Source organism: Cardiocondyla obscurior, linkage group LG20 (genome assembly GCF_019399895.1).
Source record: "Cardiocondyla obscurior isolate alpha-2009 linkage group LG20, Cobs3.1, whole genome shotgun sequence".
Taxonomy (NCBI): Eukaryota; Metazoa; Arthropoda; class Insecta; order Hymenoptera; family Formicidae; genus Cardiocondyla; species Cardiocondyla obscurior.
The window spans coordinates 3,861,269-3,885,037 of record NC_091883.1 but is presented as its reverse complement, the minus strand read 5'-3'; the positions used below and the strand labels follow the sequence as shown (position 1 = coordinate 3,885,037).

The window sequence follows — 23,769 nt, the reverse complement described above, 5'->3', positions numbered from 1 at the left end:
TTAATTAGGCTTAGGCTCGCGAGATAGGTTTAATTACTTTCGCCAGATCAGAGCCGAACTAGATTCCTGCCGATAGAGAGGTAGGAGTGGGCGGGGAGACAAAGTACCGGGGGTGTAGAGAGAAATATATGCGTGTACAGGGTGTGTGTGGGAGAGATGTGCGCGCGTGCACGCGCACACGCGGGCGTACATGCACACGCGGGCGCGGTGACAGCGAGAGAGGAGGAATCGGAGGAAGAGCAAGAGCAAGAGCAAGAAGAGGAGGAATGGAGACACGATGCGGCGGTTAGCGGATATGAATCGCATGAGCGGCTGAGCCATTGTAAACACGCGTGTAACAGGGACTCATCCCGGCTGACCTGCGGCCCCCGGATCTCTCGGCGGCGACGCAGGTGCCCGGTTTAGGAAGCGGCGTTACCAAGTCTTGCGGCCGATGCCCGGGCGTTAGCGCGCTTGTTACCGTCCGCGACGCCGTCGGTCCACTCATCCCTGTTCACCGCCGCCTCGCAGCGCGCGCGAGCGAGATCGCACGTTGTAATCGCGTCCGCGCTGGTTACTCACGGTTCGGCAACCGCTGTAATTTGCGTACATTGATTAAATTGACGAGTGGAATGAGAAACGTACGGACGAGAGAGGCCGCGGGTGAGAGGCGCGGACCGGCAACAAGCGGCGGGAAAGCGAGGGACGGCGAGGAGTGGATTTTAGAGCCCGGGCACCGCGTTACCGGGAGTACGCCGGCAAATTAAAACTTGCCAATCAAACGCGAATATCTGTGCAACTTGATAGTAACTTTAATTAAAATCGCTAGTGATGAAGATCCGAGGCCGTGGATGACGGCGGGATACGCGCGCCGATCGGGGAAGGTTTTTTTTTTTTTTTTATTTTTGCGCGCCGGGTTCTTATTCGCTCGTCGCATCGCACGACGAGTGATCGATGAATGCAAATAAATAAATTAGATACAATCCACTTTGCCGCCGTCGGTCGCAATTCTCGATTGACACGTAATGGATTATTCAGGCTAAAACGATGAAAGAAAGAATGACGTCGATAAGAAGATATCGTCGCGATTGCGTCAGCTGACTTCGACACGCGATACGTCAACGGTGCGACGGTCGCTCGACCCGCTGTATTTTGGGCTCGCATGAAATTTTCATGCAAACGGCACACGGCGGAAGTATCGGTTGGAGGCGCGGCGCATTTTATCACGATATTTCGATACCGGTTAAGGGCGCCGCGTGACGAGAAAACGGCGTTATACATCGCCTCGCGGTGTTAGTTTTATGGATGCACGTAAACCACGCGGCCGCATACTGCTTCGTGTTAAAAGAACAGCACGAGGAACGTTGGGCGGGGCCTAGGCGTGTGTGCGCATCGTGCCGATCGTAAAATGCTTACAAGACATGTTTAGCGTGCTGAGAAAGACAGCGGGAATAATGAAAGTGCACAAAGAGAAAAATGGTAATGGATGGCACAAAGAAAGGAGGGAAGAAAAAGCGCGGGGCAGCGCCGGAACGTGAATACTGTCGAGCGTCGTAATTCGCGCGATGCCAAGCGGCCGCGGAATTGAACGTTAATGACACTGTGAATGCACGCGGTATTTTAATTACCGTCTGCAAGACGCTGGCGCGAGTACGTCGAATTTCCTTAGCGATTCGTTAAGTGCCACGTTACGTCGGAATTTTCGCAACGCGATTATTCGCCGCTGGCGGATTCGATTTCCCTCCGCCAAGTTTTCGCGCGCGTATCGCGTTACGTTTCCTCGCCGTTGCGTCGCCTCGGCAGATCAGATTAACAGAGATCCTTACATTTGACGGCGTTGTCGCATCGAACGGTATCTCGGCCGTTTTCCCCATCGGCGGCCCGTCGATCAATATGCCGTAACGTCCCCGGCGGTGCCTATGTGGCTGTAATTATTTCCACCTAAGATGCGCGCCCGAAGTTTAGTGCAATCATTTCTCAGGAAGGATGTTCCCCCTTTGAAATTGTTAGAGGCGAACAGCTTTCCTCGGAAACTTTTGCGAGGCATCTCGCGTCGCGTTTCTCCCGGAGCCTCCGTCCTCTTTCTCTCCTCCTCCTCCACCCACCCCCGGTTACTCTTACCTCGACACGCCTTCGCAGAGAGAGCGTAACTAAATAGAAACTGATGCCGGAGCCGGCAAAGACCCTTATTGTCGCTCGGGAACGCGTGAGAAGAAGTTTCCTCGTCGTCGTGTTCTCTCGCTCGAATAAGACGATTCTTCGTGTCATTCTTGTTCGCGGAGGAAGGGACGGAGCGGTGACGCTCGAGAACGAAAAGTGAACGTCGCGCACCCGCCGAATACCAAAATCCCGCCGTCGACGGCGACAACTGACGACGACGACGACCGCCCTCCGCTGATCTATTGAAGTCTGGCGCAGTCTCGGGCGCACGAATACCCCGCTCCCAGAATGTCTTGCAAGCTCGCACTTAGCGTCACAATAATCGTAAAGCGGCACACGAAACGTCGGTTTTCAATCTCCTCAAAGAAATCCCGTTCCGTATATATTGTCATTAAAATAAATGGCAGTTTCACCGCTGACTGACTGACAGAGAACTTTACGCCGCGCTCCGCGGTGTCGATTGTTACCAGCAATGATAATGACGCGTCAGATGCCAATTTTGTGTATTTTTTTCTTTTTTTTTTTTTTTTTTTGAAACCGCACAATTTGATACCGTGCGCTTCTCGTATTCCTTTTTTCCAGGAGAAATTTAAAAAATACAAGTTTTACATGCGCCGAAACATATTTATTCTCAATATAACGTTCTCGAAAAATAGAAACAGCTGTTGGAATATTGGCAGTTCGACGCTCTAAAAATGCGATATCGTTAACGTGAGGGATTTAATTGCGTCACGCTCTTCTCGATTCTCTTACTTTACTATACTTTTATAGTTTACGGCCCGGGATTTTACAGCACTACTTCCGCAATCGCGTGTCGCGCTTTTATGCCCACAGAGACCAGAGGTTTTCCAAAGCGTTGCGGGATATTCGATACACCTGTAACTGCGACCCTACGAGTAGCGGCGTTTATAATTCCGCGGAAATTCCAGAATATTTAGAAGCGAGCACAGCATGCGTTGCGCGGTTCCGCAAGGGAGGCGAAACATTTCGTGCGCCACGTTTCAAGTGGAGGGTGCGCGCTGTATTTACATATCAAATTATCGCGACAGATGCGACGGGCGTCATCGACAAAGCCGGCCCCGAGATCACTTAGGCAGATTGCGCCCGCGTTCTCTTCTTCCGTTTTACCGTTTCTCGCCAGCGAGTTTGATCATCCAGATCGGGATGAAGAAGCCACCGTTTTCCGAGCAACGGTGACGGTGCTACGCGAGACCGTCGAGTGATTAATGACCGCGGTGTCGGAGGGTAAGTCTCGCGATGTGCCGTCTCCTAGATCGGGAGAAAGGAGAAGAGAGAAAGAGAGAAGGGGGTGAGACGTCTCTCCCCCGTTGATCTCACGATTTCACGTCGCCGCGTACCCGACTTTTGTACGAGACGAGCGGCGGGGTCGAGGGGGCGAACGGGTGCCCCGGGTGGAAAAAAAAAAAAGGACTCGGGCTTTACTTCCCGCTCACGAGCGAACGAAAGAGACGATCGTGGAGTACGAGGTCGAGTACAAATTGTCTTCGGGGGACAGGGCTAGGAATCAATCTACTTCTTGCCCCCGCCGTTCGCCCCCTTTGCCTTCTCCGCTCTTTTCCCGCCTATCGTCTTCTTTATTCCAAACTTTACCAGACGTCACGCGACGGCTCGGATGAGGTCATTGTGCAGCGGCACGAAAAAAAACTTGGTCGAATTTAGATTCCCAGTGACGAATGCTTCTTGCTAGTTCGGAAACTTGAAGAAATCGAATTTGTCTATCCGATCGGTGAATAACAAACGGGCGAAGCCGACTGTAGAACGGAGGTCCGAGATATTGTCTCTTGGCGGTTGATATTCCGCCGTTTCTAAGAGAGGAGCGCCGCGAGAGATCGCGAACTTTAACGAGAAAAATTTTACATGACGGTAAATATAAATGTGAGAGTAAAAATCCCCTGCGCGATCCGGGCTCACGGTTTTGCGCGAAATAAAACGCGACGTAATAACAACGTCCCGAGGATCTATCGTTGCGCGATTTCGTCATAACACGAAAGTTAGATTTTATTTACCTTTGTACGTCTGTGAGCGCACTTTGATCCGCGGCGCGCGAGAAATGCCTCGGGAGGATATAGATGTTATTATCGGAGCGGAGGATAAGAAAAATGAAAACAAGAACGGACGAAAATATAACATATGGCCGGGCATCACAGTCCGTACACTTATCGATCACTTAGCAACCATATTTCTCGTACGGACGTACCAACTAGGAGGACGCGATGCTGCACTTATATCAAGGCACCATCTATCTTGTCAGGGATCGACAGCAGAATAATGGTGAAGCTGATACACGTATACATAGCAAAAAGCAGGCATCAACATCGCCGGCTGCGAGGTAAAAAATGTCGTTCTTGCGACAAGAACCTTCTTTTTGACATTTCGCCTCGGCTTCAAGTCATATGCAATAAATACATTTTTTATGAGATCGAAGGGACAACCGAGAAATACGAATTCCGGCGATCTCAGAGATATCTAATGCGGAGTAATCTCCACACGCCGAGCCTCTCGGTTATAAATTAAATAACGTTCTCCGCGAGATGCCTTCCCTATTCACCGGTTAATGATCTTCATCGCGAATGCAGGTCGAAGATGATTTAATGCCTTCGGAGGCGATTGTGTCCATGGGCGCGAAAATAAATGACCGTATCTTTCGCCGGAAGCCGTTCCGGGGCTCTTGTAACGTTAGACGCCGGCCGGGAGAAGTTCACGCCATGTTTGGCTATATACGCTGGATTTACGCGGGGCATCTTATCGCCTTATTCGCGATTGTGCAGGCTCGTATGCGGGTACATTGTGAATAAAATGCAACCAGCAAGGTGGCGCGAGGGTGAAGGTGGACGGGAGAAAGGAGGTCGGGGAGGCGCGATTATAATGCAGCGTCCGTAGCATGCGGCTGCGAACGGAAAGGGTCTGTTCCCCCGCCACCTCACCGTCCCGTTTTCTCGCAGAACCTAGATTCTGGATACACTTTAGCGAGTCCATTATAGAGATTGTGGTCGCGACCTCGCAGCCGGGGTACCGCCACGGGTTCTCCATCCCGGGAGGCCGGCAAAAGCCTCTCTTATCCCTCCCGTGTAAACGGCGCGGCGACCCACACGCCCGCTTTCTCTCTCGCTTTCTTCTGGCACCGTTCATCACGCGGCGTGCAAAACATATTTTACGGTTGGACGCCGCCCGATGGTAATAGCGTAATAAAAACACGGGTGGGGATGACAGGTACCATTGCGAGAAAAGGAATTCTTACCGATGGCTCTGGCTTAGCTCGCGGTGGCGCCGGGAAAACGCGCCGCCACCGCCGCGTAAATTAGGATATAAGAGCTCCCTCCGGACCGGATTATTCCGCGCAATTTATTCAGAAGTACAAATCTAACGATGGCCAGAAACAACGCGAAGACGAATAATAATAAGCACCGACACTCGGCATCGCCAGACGACGACGACGACGACGACGTTACATATTGCGCGATCCAGCTGGACGGCTGCGAGATGCTAGGGAACGCGAGGTCTGCGCCAGTCAAGGAACATAATTATAAACTTGACGACACGCGGGAACGTAAGCGCGCGTCCCGACCGATTAAAATATTAACATTTAAATACGTTACGTATGTAAAGCGGCGCGACATCCGGTAATACACGAAAGGGTCGGCCGACATTCGGGGAATTCAGAGATGCGGATGCATTTCCCTCGAACAACGGGTTCTCCGGTGCTTGGATATCTTCCTCACGCGCGTTTATTTAATTCGCCCCTCGGTGCCGCGTAGATGTTCCCCGAATACGTCGCATTGTCTCGATGCAAACGGTTAATGAAATTAAGCGTACCCGCCGCCCTTTTTTTTTTTTTTTTTTATCAGGCAAAGACAAAAAACTACGAAGCATCCCTTGCGATTTTCAGATACGCGCAGAAATTGCCGCATCCTTCTCCCCTGCCCGTGTCCCTCGCCTTTTCTCCGTCCCGCCCTATGCTTTTCACGCTCCGTTCCCTACGGAGTACTCGAAGGACATCGGCGGATCATTTCTCCTTGAAGCGAACGCATCGGTGGCGGTCTCCACGTCGGCCTCTCTCTCTCTCTCTCTCTATCGCGCTGCATACAAATGATAAATTACAAATATCGATCCGAGCACGCCGGGCGCGCAAAGGGTCGGCCGGGAAAATTATTCGCGTCACGATGCGCGCAAAAAGCGAATTTACGAATGAGATGTGCCATCGCGCTGATGCCGGTGCGGCCAACTGGTCCCAGCCTTGATTTCGAGCAAGTTTAATTGAGTGTAGCACTTTTCCGTGGGGAAAACGACGACGCGGCCGATCTGGAAGTTCATAAACTTCCTGAATTTTACAATATGAACGCTGACAATTTGCCGAATGTCGATCCGGATGCTCCAGACGCAACTGACGGACACCGGCTTTATCGCGTTATAAAGACTTCGCGTCGATATACGCGAGAAGTTGATACGCCCGATTCTACTCGCTCGCGTTTAAATTGTAAAAACGAGGGTATTTCGTATGTATTTGATTCCGCGCGTGATTTCGAGATTGGCAATTACATTTATACCTCGAGGTGATCTCGTAATAACAGAAAGCGATATTGATCGCGAGTTTTTCAGCTAACAACACTTTTTCACCCTCGATCGGCGTGATTCCGCGAGAATGCGCGCAGTTGGAGAAGCTGATGAAAATAATCAGATGCGTTTAAGAAAACGGCGAGCTCTCTCATCGACGATTGCTCTCCTCCGGAAAGGAGTCGACCGTAAGAATCCCGAGCGAGCCGGTTTCATTCTCGCGCTCGCGCGTAAAAATCCATCGTTTCTCTCGCTCTCGTTCTCTTTCCCTCTTTCCCCCTCGATTCCTCCTTCCCTCACGGCTCCTGGACCCTCGACGATTCGCGGGAAAGCTTTAGGAGAATCGGACGAAGAAACTCTGCGAGCTCGCGACCCTCGAGCTTTAACAGACGTACTTTCATTAACGCCTCGACGGTCTAGCGAGAGCCCGCCGCGCTCTTTTCAGGAGGTGTCGAGTAGGAAACATCTCGTAGCGAATCGACGCCCCGAAATTAAACACCCCGCGCGTCCCATTACACGAACGGCGGTCGCGTAAAAAACCAACGATTTTCAGCGCGGGATGTTACTTCACGCGCCATTAAATAGCGCGAAATAGACCGATCTGTCCGCTCAAACCGTTATCGTCACTCTGCCGATTTTATCAACTGCAAAGAATCCGCGTGGGGAAAATCGAAAATTCGGAATCACGAGAAGCGAACCTGAGCGCGATCGCCGTCTCGTCGTTAACGGAAATAAAATATTCACTCGGCAACGTTCGCGCCCGATAAGAGGATCACCGGCACTTTGTAATAATGATTCGTGCGAAATCGACGTAATCCCTTATGTAATATCCCAGCTGTCGCGGGCGAAGTGTTAAAATTCCTGCGTCCCAGCCAGCGGGCTCAGCCAGCCGTAGCCCGACGCCGGAAACTTCATACATTTTCCATGGTCCGCTGATTCCCGGATTCACCAACGCGCATTATCGCGCTGATGGCGGCTACTTCCACTCCATCTCTGTACATCGCACCCCCCCAGTCTACCAACGCGCCGGTGTCTTTGTCCTCATATTTCCAAATCCGATGCCTCGGACGCGGAGAGGAACGAGAGAAAAAGCGGGAAAAACCATCGGACAGTGCTTTATTTCGCGGTATAATATCGGAAGCGTATTCCACGCACGGTCCAGCGGCGATAAAATATCCTAGTAATTCTAACGCAAACCATTTAGAATTTTTATTTAATCACCGCTCGTCAAACATTTCCGCGCGCGGAGAGAAAATCAAGATTTATTATACTTGTCGCTCGTTTACGAGCTGATGGATGATTTCAACAACCGTGTTTTATCACGAGCTAGCAAATATTTCCTCATTATCGAGAAACCATCACCGGGCAATTGTCGAAAGTAGTAGAATTTATGAATTTAACTTTCGACGCGGAAATAAGCTCCGCGTCGGCGGTCATCCGATTTGCATTCTATAAAAAAAAAAAAAAAAAAAAAAAAAGACAGAAAAAAAAAATCTGCCACTGCGCGTCGATATTCGAACCCGATATTATATCGATTTTAATAATCGTTATTCAGCTGTAATCCGGATGCCATAATGATTTCGCGATGTTAATAAAGTTCGCAATCAAGTCCGCGATAAAGAAGCAATGCCTGTCCCGAGATAGTCGTCGCGCGAATTTGCAAAAAAGCCGAACACGCCCTCGTTCGCCGCGAGATCTGAAAAGGAGCTGGAAACTCGGAATCGATCCTCCGAATTCTCTGACGTCATCCGGCTGACGACTGCTCGACGAAGTGCTCGGCAACCTTTTCCCCTCCGCAGTCGAGGGCGCTCCTTGGAATGCAAAGTGCGCCTACCGGCCTAAGAAGCGACGAAGCGCGAGAGGTTGGCGAAGGTACTTGTCGACTCGTTAAAGACGACGTTAGGAAGCGGCGCGCGGCATATAGAGCAGCCCGCGACGGCGGCGTTCCTGCTCCATTCGTTACAGCCGGCCGGCGGCCCTGGGAAACTCCGACGCTTTCCTTTCGCGTGCTCGAATTAAATATTAAATGCTCCAAAGGCGGTGGCGCGAAATTGAAGGGTCCGAGTTCTGGAACGGCTACACGGAGAAGCAACGAAGTGGGAGGGAGAAAAGAAAAAAAAAAAGAAAAAAAAGAAAAAAAAAAAGAAAAAGGGGAAAATCATCGACGTGCGCAGAAAGAAACGAGATCCAGAAGCGGATTCGAAAGATGGAGCGGCGGGGGTGGGGTCGGAGAGGTACGCGGATAAGAAAAGTCGACAGCGAAGTCTACACCGTTAGGAGAGACTTAATTAATCCGCCGGAGCTTCTTTCGCTCCTCCCTGATCTTTCTCTTCCTCTTACGCGGAAGGCTGCGCTATGTTCACCGACGACTTTGTGCTCTTATCGTTTTGGAAATGTCGCCGTGTGCCGTTTCGATTGAATCCAATTTCGGCGGATTTTCGGTTCGCTTCGAACGGGTGTTGGGAGATATTCGTTCACGTATCGCGAGAAAGAAATGCGGAATATCGATTAAGAAGTCATTCGGAAAGCTGCATTGTAATGGCCGGGTCCGGTCGGAGGCAACGGAAGCCGACGTATACCCCGGGCAAAACTACTCGGCGGAACTGCCGCAACAGAAACTGCATCCAATCGCCGAGGTTGAATGTCCGCAATTCCGGACGCCATTAGGCGGCTTATTATTTCGTTTTCCCGAGGCGGTATCGCGACACCAGCTTCACTCCGCCGGGACCGTTATCCGGATACGCGACGCCCCGAGATCTGGACGGCATTGTATCTGCGCGAAAAGAACGAATGTAATCGAAAACAACTGCAGCCAACCTCCGGCGAGCTGTTTAAAGAAAGGAAATCGTTTTCGAGGCATTCCACCGTCGCAGCAGCCTAAGAGCGGAGGCGCAGACGGCAGAAATAAAATTCCTACGGGCTCTACGAGAAAACTAATTATATCATTTCGTGGAGTAGTAACGATCGGTTCTTCCGGCCAGCTGTTACGCCGCCATCAAAGTATGGTCTTCTTAGCGAATTCTCCGTCGCCGTATTTTCCGCAGCGATATCGCGTAGCACATTCTTGTCGCAGCCACCGTGAATTTCCTATAACTTTCTATTGAAATCTCTCTCGGATACGAATAAGGGCTGGTGGTTGAAGCGACTGCTAGGAGTTGGATAGAGGCGGAGAAATGGTGGATTGAAATCAGCTGCGGCAGTCCCGCGACTAGGTCGGGAACGCCGGTCGAAATGCCGTCGAACTTGCGTGGGAGACGCGACGGTTATGCCGCGAAGAAAGAAATACGAAAGACTTTTGTGTGTGTTCAATAATATTGAGAAAAGAAGCGAAGAAGGGAGAAAGATAAAGTGGAGGACGTAAAGAGGAGGGTCGAGAAAATCGAGGGGAAGGTGTTGACGATCGCGAGGGCGGGCGGGGAGAGTAAGCTGGAAAATACTCGCGCCGCGTAGAGACTGAAAGGGCGGAGTAATTTAGAAATTGTTGCGCGTTCGGAACAGTTAATTTCCGCAATACAAACAACGTCGGATGTACGATGTTACAATATTCAATCATCGCGATTCGCGCTGCTACCGCGGGCATAAATTCACGTGTACCTGCAGAACTTTTTTCATTTCAGCAAATGTGGAATGTAATTAAACCGTCGTATATATAACTGTCGCGCCGCCGTGGCGGAGCTTTCGCGCGGAAGTTGGCGCTGAAAGGCTCTCGGAGAATCAAAGGATCGAGTCTCACGGGGGCGAGACGAAAGGAAACATGATACTTCAGAAATTCGCGAGAAGATCGTATCTCTTGCGAGAAGAGAAAGGTGGCAGGAAGGAGGGAGACCGGGACCGGGCGAACTAATCAAGGATTTCTCGCCTTGAGCCGCGGAGCCCAGGCTCGTTTCCTTTTAGGTGACGACGACGACGACGACGACGGCGACGAGAGCGCGGATGAAAGAAAAGGATAAAAAGGGACGAATGAGTACCTATCTCTCCTTACGGAGATCCGGCTCGAGTTAGTGTAATGAAGAGCTTTATAATACGGTCCGCCGACATAAACCGCTACCGACCGAGGGGAAGAGGGGGATCGTCCAACGGTAAAACCAAGTCCCTGCGGCGCGAGAAATAAAACTAGCGGAGGGTTAATGAATATATAACGTTTCGGCTTGATCTTATATATAACGAGGAGGCGAGCGGGGCGGACGAATGGAACGGCGATTTGCCGGATGGGCGACAAAACTTGGGAACAAAGTGTCTTCAGGCCATCTATCGCGCTCCCGCGCCTTTCGCGTTTCCGCGCCGCGAGCTCGAAGATCCATAGAAGCGGCGGCGGGTGACAAAGTCTTTGTTAATTAACCTGACGCATTCTGCAAACTTGTAACGACGAGTAACGTCGTGTATTTTACGACGACGCGTATCCGTCGATGGCACGACACGCGGTAGCATAGTTTTGCTTTATTATGCATGTCGTGTGCCCGTTGTGAAATTACTATTTATTACCGGCACTAATTAAAGACGCGGAGAATTTTCGCTCGATCCGCGTACGACGAGACGTAAGAAATTTAATACACCAAAAAAAATCATGCGCGCGCTATTTTTTAAAAGACCCTGAATACGAATTACGAAAGAAAATTAATTATGTGGACTTACCCATCTGCATGAATTTCAGCGGAGTTGTAGATATATGAGGTTTCTGTAACATAAAATGGAAAACAATAATTTAGATATGCCAATATATTAGTTAATAAAATTAATAAAAAAAAAAAAAGACGTTGACTCGAGCTAATTCATGCGTCACACCAATTTTTTATATATAGAATTATGTTAGAGAGAGAAAGAGCGAAAGAGGCGCGTTAACGTTAAAACTAATGGATGATTATCGATTCCTATTTTTTTTTTTTTTTTACGCCACGTGAAGCGACAAATGTCAAGGACGATTCCGCCATACCTTCCAGAAAGACTTATCCGCGAGCGAATCGGAAAGGGGGAGAGCCTCGTTATGACGGGTATTACATCATCATCTCGTGGGACCGATTGTCGCGTTGCCTTAAGAAACATTTTTCGTTCGTTAGCACGCCGTCGTGGACGCGCACGTTATTGAGTGCCGATCGATCACTCAATTCTCCTTCGTTATCCTTCCTCGGAAAGTCGCCGGCGGTACGGCACACCGGGCTCGGAAACGTTCGCATAATAAATGTACTCCTGCGTGTATTATTTAGAACGTCGGCCCCTCGCGTGCGCGTGGATTGCCATAATTACCGTCGTGCAACACGGAATTTCGAGCGACGGAAGTAACTTCGGGTCCCATCGGACGGTGGGGGGAGGGGAGGAGGGGAGGACCGGATAATTGTTGCGCGGAACCGGACGGCGGCGGGTCGCGGAATTGCAGAATCCAATATACGGCGCGGTGTCTTGTTTTTCGCGTTTTCACGGGTGGCCGCTCGCGCACAAGAGCGCACCGCGGACATTCAGCGGCTCGCATTCGGCGGGCTGGTTCTCGTCGGGGACGAGAAAGAGCGAGGGTGGAAGAGCGTGGGGTGGGACCGGGAGGATGGGTGGCTGGAGCGACGAATGGATTGAAGCCTGCGGTACCAGAAGCCCGACGCGCCGTCGGGTAATTCGACTCGCTCGAGTACCTACCACCCTCTCTCGTGTGTAAACGCGAGAGAGGGTGCCGCCGGTAGGCAGGCAGGCAGGCAGGCAGACAGAGCTCGCGCTCGGTTGCGAGGGAAAGGAGAATCCTGCTTTGATAGCTGCGGGGGAAGTAGATTGGTAGAAGTGATGCGCTGGATAGAGTTCATTGGTTCCGCTCTAGATCAGGCGGGTTTACGCTCGGGCATAAAAAAGGGATCGGAATGCTTTGGGATTGGTCGAACGCCCGGCGGATTGTTTGCGGGAAGCGAGCGACGCTCCATCCGCTTCCTCTCTGTACTCGCGAGAACCTCCGGCTACGATTTTTCGCTGATCATTCGCTATCGATGCGAGAACGCCCAAGGTTTCGAGAATTCGGTTCTGTTGTAAGGCGTTTTTGCACAGTTTAATATACGGCACCGGGGAGACGGGAATAAATGCAGATGCACTCTCAGTCGCCGCTCTGTTATATGAATGTCCGTTTGATCGAGTTTTAGGCGCTCGTTTCGCGTCCACGCGGGAATACAAACGGACGGGCGTTCTAATAAAAATTGATGAAGTCTGCGAGATGAAGCTGCGCCCTCCGATAGCGTCCGCGGAATTCACGGCGCATTGTCAACAGCACAACGCTCACGATTTGCGGCCGTTAATGCGTTTAACGAGCGCATAACGTCCGGCAATTAAATAAATATCATTCTCGTGTTTTGTCATATCGCCGGGCTCGCTCTAGGTCCGCGGAGCTGGTCATTATTCTTACTTCTCATGCGTGACTTTTTATCTCTCGCCTCGTACGTACGGCGACACTGCCGTATTTATGCAAACGAGAACTAGCGGCGCGGCGATTTTTGTACGAAACCGCCTGGCGATGTTGCGTGAGGATGGAAAAGGGGATATAATTATGGGCCGGCCGTTTTTTCTTTCTTTTTTCCTCCCACCCCCTCTCCCTTTTTTTCGCCCCGCGTTCGCGTACGCGAAGGGTACGAGTAGCCGGTGACACCGATTGCGAATGTGTCGCGCGCCATGGTGCCCACAGCGATATCATCGCTGAATAAACATGACATTATTAAGCGGACCGCTGCCCGACAAACACTCGCGAATTAACATACAAATTGAGCGACGAGAGTGTTCAGCTCTCGAGACGCCGAAAGGAGAAACGAACGGCCTGCGCACACGTGTGTCCGTGTCGTGTTCGCGGCGGCGACGTCTCGATTTAGTCGTCGTCGCCGCGTCGCGCCCGTGAAATTTCTTTGTCAGACACACAGCACCGAGCGCCTAGCTGCCCGACGTCGCGATAAACGTACTCGATATTTGCCACCCCTCGCCGCAATACCGTAATGTACTCGCCAGCGTGGACAGCGCGAACTGAAATTTACACGGCTCAGCATCCGGGCTGCACGCGTGAGAACAAGCTTTCACGGAATCGCCCGTCGTTTCTAATTACTATCTGTTACGTTAAGAAAAATCCAAGATTAGAATTCGATAAAAACTATACGTCTAGATTAAAGAAATGCAGCTCGGTTAATTCTTTCGCTACTTCAAACAAATATTCCTTTTTTAAAATTTTTTTTTTTAATTAATTTATCATATAATTGCAATAAATTTGTCGAAATAATTTTTTAAGCCTAATCTCGTCGCTCCAAGTTCTCTTTTTCTACTCTTTCTAAATCCCGCGTGCTCGACGTGCGACGGAATACAAAAATTGACGAGCGTGAAAATGAAATAGCGGTTCGTTAATTCACTTCTCCAGAAATTCAGTTTAAGCCGATCGGAGAACGTATTTCCTCCGCATAACGATGCATTGTTGAATTAATGAAAATTCATTCTTCGCCAATAATTATGCTCTCGCGGGGGTTTCAAGCGTGAGCCGGCGGAAACCGATCAACGGCCAGAGGGTGAGAGGGCGGGGGTGTTGAGCCATAAGGATATGCAATCAAGTCCAAAGTAAGCGAGTTAATTTACGTGGAGTGTGCACTCTCGCCGCGAAACTTGCTCCGCGCACGACGCTAGTAGAGATACTCTGCCGTTGGAGAAGTTGTACTATCGAGATGTTACAGTGCTCGCAAGAGAGCGAGGGAGAAAGAGAGAAATTGTAGAAGAGCGAGGGAGGCAGAGGAGAGTTTGGCGAGGATGGCGGGTATACAGCAGGCGAAGGAGTGGGTGCGAGAGGCGGACCGCGCACCCTCTGTCATCTTTCCCTTACTGCGGCGTACTTTCGCCGTTGGTTTCTCTCCGCAAGGCGACAGGGAGCACCAAGATGCCTCGGAACTACGCGCTTCACCTTACCCCATTCCCTGCCTATTCCGTACCCTCCGCGAACTATCGTAGTAACTAGCAGTGCCTGTAATAGCGTCGCGCTTCCACCGTAAAGTGACGTCTTTCGAAACCCAATTCAGGAACCCAGTCGCTTCTAATGGGGCTCCGATATTACGAGAGTGGTGCCGCGCACTGATTCCTCGAGCACCGAAATCACCGGGGTGGAGCTCCCTCGCCACGCGCGCGCTGTAAGTCTCGCCAGAAATTCGGATCGACGAGCCACGAAGAGGTCGGGACTCGTTATAAAGAGAGTTCGCGACTGAGTTATTATATCTTTATTCACGTGCCCTTTCACGTAAAAAAAAAAAAAAAAAATGAGCGTAGGATATGATATATGCTTTTCTGATTTATCACTACGTTGATATTGTAATAATACTTTAGACTGAAATATTTCCGAGCTTGCAGAGAGTTAACGAGCCTTATAGATTGTGCTTCTAAGATTATACGCCTTTTACGCGCGTGAATTATTAAATGCACCAACTCCCGGCGCGGGAACAGCTCGTGGATTCATTAATTTTTCGGGGCTACCGGCGCGGCGCAAGTGCACGAAGCGGTAAAGTAAGAACGAATCGAGAGGGCGAGGGATGTTTTGCGCGCGATTGCATTTACAGCGGGACGTAGTAGCAACAACCGCGTAGCGAAGAGCCCGGGCTTGAATGGGAGCCGGTACTTCGTGTGCTTAGCACTCGTTCTCGAGTGGCTGGCAGTACGCGGAACTCCATCTCGCCGGGCTCTCCATCTCGAAATGCGCGCTACACCCTATAATACACCGACCAGTCCCGCCATCAGCTACAGCCCCCCATGGCACAAACATCCGACCGCACGGCACTAAACAATAAACTATTTCCCTCGTGTACTCTCAACTAGCTGCAGTCGTGTTTATCTGGGACGTGCAGTCTCTTCATTATCCACCGACGTAGCGCGCGTCGAAGTTACCCAAACGTTTCGAAGGGATCGGAAGACGTAGAACATTGTCCTTCGCGACTGTATGCCGGGATCGACGTAGACAAAACGTTTCGAAAGCTGTATTCTAATGGCGAAACTTCGCACGAAAGACGCTCTCCTCTCTGCCGCTTGCGTCGGCATTAAAGTTCGCAACTTTCGGTTCTTTAAAAACAGCGATTGACCCCGGCAAGAAAAACAAAAAATTAAATATCGGGTATATGTCGCTTTATATGAAGTGGAAAATAATTTTATGGAAATATTAAAAAATGCTTTTTTCCTTTGCTTGTTTCAGGTAAGTTGCCGAGAGAAAACTAACCATGTCGAAAGAGGCGGAGGTAAAATGCCGTGTGATTGAAACTGATCCTGTTAAGGTTCGAAATCGTCCTTTTTCTAATATTAGATTTTAGAAACGCTTTATCTTATTTTAATACAAATCAATTAACGGCGTGTATTTAATTAAATTGAATACACTTCGCCGGTGGAGTGTTCTGTTTATTTTAATATTCAACGATCGTCGTTCTTTTCATGCAACTATGTTCAATTACCGCATTCCCCTTCCACGGGTCTAAGTTAGTAATCGGAGACACTGCATTTAGCTCAAGTTCATTAATTACAAAGCCGTGCAGGAATTTCGCGCACGTTTCCGGAATACGTTCCGTGACTCGGCGACCGCTTCATCCATTATCCCAAAGACAAATTTGTTTTCCGATACAAATACAGATACCGCCGACGAGGAAGCGCAAAATATGCGAACGGATCGAAGCCACCGTCGTTACAAAGCACATTCGAGATGCCTTGCTGATTAATGAATGGTTCGTTAATTATCCCGAGCTAATCACGATGACAATTATTAAGAGAGGCCAGTCAATTTTAAATGTCAAAAGAAGCGTGATTCCGCGAAAAATTATGCGCGAGTTTCTTCCTTCTATTCTCTCGCGTAACGCCAAATTATTTTTCAAGATACTTTCCGAGCAAAGAATTAAATATACATATATTGCGTTCACGCGCGCGAAAGAGAGAGAAAGGATTGTGCTCTCTGAAACTTCTTGGAAAATCACGCCCCGCGATCGTAACCGAAATCGCAACGGTTATATAGCTATGTGCAGACTGCCGCTTTGAGGAAGGCGCCGCGAGATTGAACGCGGAAAACAGCTTACGCGGAGAGGCGAAACGCGCGCCGGGAAAGTCATTATTGCGGGATTCGGAATATAGGGTATGATTATTAAGTGAGAACCGCCTCTCTCGCAAGGGGAGACGATTACGCGGTCTCCGCGATAATAGCCGCTTGAATGGGCTTCATTAAGACTTCAGAACGGCCTGTGTCTTACCGCGGCGCTCTCACGCGTGACGCACACGCGTGCCTTCGAGCTTTTACGTACACACGCACACGAGAACTTTTCCTGCCAGCCCGCTAGTTCCCGCAGCCACTGACAACGACGACGGCGACGACATAGCTTCTATGAATGTTTAAATGGCCCGACCTTTTCCCTGAGTCGCCCAGGTAACTCGCACACTAGCTGCGAGCTTCGACGGTAACGAGATTATCGCGTCAGCGCGAGCTAACAGCCAACCTTTTCGTATAGGTGACAATGTAACAGTGTCATACACAACGTTTCGGTTCAACAGAAAGAGGCGGGGTGACGCGAGGATCGATAAGGGCCAAACATTTTTCGAATAACGCGACTCTCGATTAAAATACCTTTGATTAAAAATATTGGACGTCGATTCTGTGCCGCGTGTGTAAAAAATCATTCGCAGCTTCGGGCGGCTATGGTTAACATTATACAGACGCGTCACAACGTAAATGGCAATAGAAACGTAATACAAAAATTATTTTCTGAGAATTAAAAAATATTAATTAGGCAGCGTCGACACGAGCGTCTTGGCACGAATTTAAGCTTCCTGCGGGAAAGATCGGCGGTGTTTCACGTGTTAATAAAATAATACTTAAATCTGCCTGATCAAAATCGGAAAAAAAAAAAAAAAAAAATGACGAACAAGCGCATTATCTGCGGAAGAGTGTTTCAATCCGGAGCGGCTAATGGCAATAATATATAACCGGGACAGGATCGAAACGCTGGAGAATAGGCAGGAACGGAGCAATTGCATACAGAACTAACTCCACTCCACGGAGGCCGCTTTAACGGCGCATCACTTATGTATCGCGCGGCCTCCGACTTACAAAGCGATCCCCCGAGATTTGCAGCAGCAGCAGCAGCGACGGCGGCAAGCACCGCCGCCGTCGCCGCTGCGTTTAGCTGCACTAGTAAAAGAACAACCTGTCCCGAGTTATCGCCGCTACGTGTAGATCTTACATACGGTGCACCTGTTGAGCGGCATTTTAATGACATTTTGTCAGAGCATTGTTATTTAACATTCATATCTTCAAGCACGATCTCCGCTTTATTTGCGCTCGTGAGATTTTTATTTTCAGCACGCTTAAAATTCGTGTTAAATATTAAAATCTTTACCGCGCGCTAACGAGGCTATATAATTTATTTGGGGGAAAAAATTATTAAAGACAATAACGACGCGGGAAAAAAAAAATAAATAAAAAGTTTTATCCCCATTGATCAACGCGCGGAGAGATCCGGACAATTGAAACGCTCGATTAAAACAAAGAGGCTTACGTAATGCGCGAACGTTGAAATGGATTTAAACTGCAGAGGTGGTATCACTCCAGGACAGGATATTCAGAAATATCCTTTCCCAATTATCCAGGCCGCGTCAGATTTGGCTTTTCAGACCAGACTTGACCAAATTGGGACGTGACATCGAACCACGTCGACCGATTAACTAAACGAAATTCTCTCGACAAAACCGATCGGAGAAGAGCGGCCTCTCATTGGTTCATAATAAATTGGAGGGCGTTTCAACGTGTCCAGCTCTATCCGTGCGCGGGACGTCACAATCAAAACCGATTTTTTTTTTCTCCTCTCTTCCAACAACGAGACAGCGATCCTTTCCTCTCGCACAAGCGACTTCATTGTTGCCGATGAACGATCGTACTCGTATCCATTCCGTACTCAAGTATGCTACGCGTATGTCATGTCTCCTCCACCGCAAAATTTTGAAATCTCCCTGCACGCCGGCGGCTCGTCGTTTTTGCCAATGATACCGGGGAGTGTCGGGCGCTTATTATTCATCGCCGAGTATCGATTCGCGTAACTCGCGCCTGGTAAACCGCGAAAAAGCCGCGATGCGATGTATCCGCGCGGCCGCCCTGTTCGCGATTCAATCGCGACGGAATTTTCGATTCGGTGAAACGACGACGGTGAACCTTTCGGCCATGCGCGAGCGTCGTTTTCACCTGTGAAACGCAAATTTTCAAGTTTCATACATCGGCCGAGATCGCCCTCGCATTTTCGCGATAAGCGGAAGGAAAGGAGGTGTACTGCTTCGAGCGGCGGGCGCATCGGACGCAATTTCCAAATTGAGCTCGAACTCGGTCCAAGCACGGCGGACACGACGCAGGTTTCACCGGCAGGCTTGGCAGGGAAGTAAACTCTAACTCAATCGACGACGGTTTAGGAAGTTTAACTAGAGCTAGCTATCAACGTCCAAAATCCCGTCTCAGCGATGCTGTCCGAGGGAGTTCCGCGATATATATGCAGATTACGGAAAAAACGAGAAGCGTCTACTTACGAAATCCGTTTTAGCGTGAAAAAAAAAAGAAAAAAAAGCTAAAGGTGTGAGCAAAGCCTGGATTTTCCTCGTCGGGGAGTCAGGCAGTGATGCCTAACAGGAACGTACGTCGTAACGCGAAATGCGAAATAATCAAGGACTCCTTCGTATCGATCAGCCGAACGATGTTATTAACGAGTCGATGGCAGAACTTCGTGTTGGTAATTGCCGTCTTTAATTATTTCAACCTATTACGTGACGTCAGGCCGGAGTGCCGAAACCTTCCGCCGTACGTGCCGTGACGTTGCCCTAAACCGCAGCCGTGTTAGTTTATATTCAACGTACAGGGTGTGTTCTAAGCGACACGTCGCGATTGAAAATGATTGGGTAATAAATTAAAATAAAAATCGAAATCGTATATAATTTTATAAAATTAAGCCAGCCTGTATATAAATCGCGCGTATTGCGGCTGTCTTCCATAAAATGCGGCACGCATTTCCGCAGCGCAATTTTGAGAGCGGTCGCGCTGGAAAATTTCGCGAAATTCGAAGTCGCAAGCGAAAGAGACAAGAGAGAAATTTCGCACACACGGGCGTTTCGTTTAGTGTCTTAAAAGTGTTGGCGATAAAGCGATAAAACTGTTAGAAAAAGCTCGTCAAAGTTTCGTTTAAAAAAAAAAAAAATAATAATAATAATAAAAAAAAAGAGGCTCATAATAGAGGTCAACAGTGAAGCGGGTGCTTTATTACCCCCTCGCTAGGTACTGCAATATGAAACAGGTTAGCGTTCCATAAAGAGGACGTGCCGGAGACACAGAAGCAATTTTACCGCGTGGCGGAATTCATATACTCACCCGCGGACGTATAAAAGCGGAATGAGTAAAGCGAACCGAGACGCTCCTCCGAATAGCGCGCGCCGTATACCTACTTGAAAGAAAAATAGCATGATTGAACTGTAATGACGGTACTTTCGCGAGGACGCGCAGCAGAGGGAAGGGAAGAGAGAAAACGCGGCCTCGAAATAAAATTGCGAGGGGAAAATAACAAAAGGGTAAACGCCAGCAAAGGGAAGAAGGCAGCTCTCATATCTCTCCCCGCGTGCTCCTCCGTGAAATTACGTGGAAATAAAACAAAACGCGGTGAATACTCGGGCGCCAAGTAAACGTCAATGACTATTCGCGTTCGTCGAAAAGGGTTTTTAATAATTTTCGACGGCGTGGCGTGTCTGTGGAAACGACGACGGTGGTACGGCGTTACTTACGGCGCGGAGAGAAAAATACATTCCCCGGCGAGGGACGGAGGTGGACGTAGTGACGTTTACGAAGCGAAGTTTATTTCGTAAAAGGAATCCACCTTGCATTTCCTCGCCTGCCACGGAGACATTTGCGAAGCGCGACCTTTTCTTTGGTCTTTGAGAGGCGGAAACCGTCGGACGTGTGTGTACGTGTGTACCGAGAATGCACGTCGTAAACGCATACAAGCCTAAGCGGGAGAAGACGTAACGTACACCTGACTGTTTGCGGCACCTTCTCTACCTAGCCTCGTCTTTGAGCCAGCCAGGTCGTTATAAAATAAGGCCATCGTCTCCCTTTCCCGCCCGTCCTTCGCGGGAGTACGGACGGACTCCTCGTGCGCGCACACGTGCGCAAACGTCCGCATACCGAGCTCTTTTATCTCATATGCCTCTCTCGAGCTCCTACTTACGAGCACTTAGGAGGTGTTCACCGACTACGTTCAATACCCATGTGTCGGCTAAAGCCTTCCGTTTCCCTTTCGGAGTCTCGGGCTTGAGAGCCGAGATCGCGCCCCGCGCCTTCCCATCCCTTGGAAAAATTAGCGATTCGAAAAATTTAAAGAAATCTCGCCAAATCCGCTTTAGATAGACGAATAGGAAATGCTAATGCGAGTCAATCGTCTCGCTTGAGCGAGGAAAGCGGAAAGTGGGTCAAGTTTAAGTCGGAAACGCTTTATCTTAGTTAATCGAAGCTAAATGAGTCGTTTGTCGTTTTCGACTGCACTCGCCATTGGTTTCCGCCCCGCGATTCAATTCGAATCGGATCGGAATTGCCGCTGTCCTACGACGATATCGAGCGCCGCACTTTTCCATTTGTCAAGCGGACGTACGATTTATCCTCCGGCCGCGTTGTCCAGGATAAAATTCCCATTGCCGTTTCATACAGCGGCAGCCGGGAGAACAGCAAGAAAGTTCGCCCCGAAAAGTATATCAGGTACGTTTCGCGACAGCAGTTACAAAATTCCGTCTTCTCTTCGGCGAAATATGTGCAATACTCTCCGGCAAAAATGTCCGCGCCGCCAAGTTTTATTATTTTAGCAAACGATAGCAGCGGGAAAAATTTTTTGATGAAACCCCGCGGCGACGTGCAATCGTACAGCAACGCGAAAGTTGAAAGAGAAAGAATACAAACGTAATAGTTATGTAGAAAGTGGGTGTTTCGCGCGATTAGGCCGACAGTTCCTATAATTATCGCTTACTCTTCTCGATTAAATTTCCACGTCGTCGCGAATGATCGACGAGACTCGCGAGGCAAAAACGTCGCACCGCCGTAAGTTTAACGTTCGTACGTAACGTAACGTAACGCGTTTACGGAAAGTCTTGTGCGGTGCGCCTAAAACAAAGATTTCTGCGAAAGTCTGTTCATCGAGTCCTCTTAAAGTAATCCGTGACTAGTTTTCCACGCACGAGCAACCGCGCGCGATATAATTATATTCCCCTGTCGCGCAGCTTGTATATACATGCGTGTATTCACCTTTTTATCCCGTATACCACATTGTTGCGCGCCTTATTATTCTCATATTTCGCGAATAACGAAAATCGTTACGCGGCCTCGTAAAGGAATAAAAGAAGTCTCTTGCTCGTTATAATTCTGCGTCAAGCTTTCGAATGCATGATAAATGTCGTGGAGCTACAAGAGAAACGTATTTACGGGCCGGGAGAGGCGCAACTGAGGGGCATTATTAAAATACATTGTACTGCGGGACTGAGATCGGAGTGGGAAGGGCGGCGATAGGGTCCGTGGGACACTGATACACCATTTGGGATCCCCGGGGAATACTAATGGCAGATCGAGGATGTTTAGTGCGTTCTTACAGCCGGTGCATTATTGATGCGGTCCAGAGTCGGCCCGAGGGCCGGCCAGAGAGAGAGAAGGGTCACGGAGCGGCGAAACGTCGGCCGTAGACCGCGGGTGGCCCTTTCGAGAATCCGCATCATTTATGTATGTGTGGAGGAAGCCTTTTCGAGGATAAGAGACGGCATGGCACTCGTGGTGCCTTCACCTATCCACGATATATAGCCGGTTATCTTCATTCGCAACTCCGCACACGAGATACGAGAGAGAGTTATTGCCGTACGCAGCTACGTCTTATCGCTTCAATTATTCGCTTTTGTATGTCGCGCGCGCACGCGTTTGCATATATGTAAGGGCACGTGCAAATTGGAAATCAAACATATATTTGCGTTTATGTTATACTGTCGCATTTTATGCGTTTCAACGTTTTCTATTCCCTCCCTTCTCTCCATTTTTTTTTTTTTTATCCGGAGATGAAAGATTTTTCGAGCGACAGGTACCATTTTTCAAATACGCGAGATTTCGTGCCGGACTTCGCTTTCTCGCGCGGTCAGATAAATTGGCCGGACCGCCACACGGATACCGACGGTGCGATCTTACGCCGCGTCGACAGTAGCCGCAGAATTCGACAAGACCGGCCTTGGACCATAGCCAAGGCCGTGCGCTTATCCTCCTGGATTTTCTCTCTATTTGAGAACAAACGGAACGAAACGATGCAAGTGGTGTCGCTGGCACGACACGCCGGTGCAACCACCAGTTGCTACCGTGCTATCAGAGCGAGGTCGGGGCAGCATAGAGCGAGGGAAAGAGAGAAAGAGCGACTGAGAACGCGAAAGAGCCTTGAATCTGTAACGCGTACCGGCGCACAAGCTCACATTTTACGTGTTGTAGGCCTACGTAAATATAACACGCAACGTCGCCTGTTGCGTTCGCGAGCCGCTTCTTTGGGAGGACCATCTTGTTCCTCCTCGAGCAGCGTGAACGGAAGTCTTGACAAATTGCTTCCGCGAGACAGAATGAGTCGTCGTTTCTAGTCGCGGCATTGTCGTCCCTTTGCACGTTACAGTATGCGCTATCTAGACGCCGGGGAGACCACTAAAAAGGTTTCTCTCGCTCAGGTGCTCGCGACAAAATCATTCGCTGACGTTTCGTAATTTATCATTATTAAAATTCGTAAACGAGCGTGAAATAAATTTCCGAAGAGAAGAACCGAATTAATTTATTCCACAACGGCGGAGAAAAAAAATATGTTTATTATTCTGTGCGTGAGTCGAAGGTAATATTAAAAATTAATTAAATTTGTACTCGAATTCGCAATATTTTATAAAAAAATAAAAAAAATAAAAGTATGACCCGCTGGTTCGTTCATGCAGATAACAATATTTTGTGGCGCTGATTTTGCCCGACGTTTTATTTAATTGAGACTTCGAGCCCTTTTACGGTCACCCGGAAATCTCGGCGACGACCCGAGGGCG

At 49.3% G+C, this 23,769-nt stretch overlaps 1 protein-coding gene across 10 annotated transcripts in view; it reads left to right on the top strand.

Annotated features, from left to right (window-relative positions):
* Bru3 (bruno 3) overlaps nucleotides 1-23,769 on the top strand; it is a 535,780-nt gene that overhangs the window by 387,421 nt on the left and 124,590 nt on the right. For 4 of the 10 annotated variants that reach the window (XM_070669981.1, XM_070669973.1, XM_070669976.1 and 1 more), the window contains one exon: nucleotides 15,875-15,953. The exons of the other annotated variants lie outside the window; for them this stretch is intronic. In XM_070669981.1, the coding sequence (XP_070526082.1) occupies nucleotides 15,900-15,953 (54 nt within the window). In that variant the 5' untranslated portion in view covers nucleotides 15,875-15,899. The remainder of the gene's footprint in view (nucleotides 1-15,874; nucleotides 15,954-23,769) is intronic. 10 annotated transcript variants of the gene reach the window in all.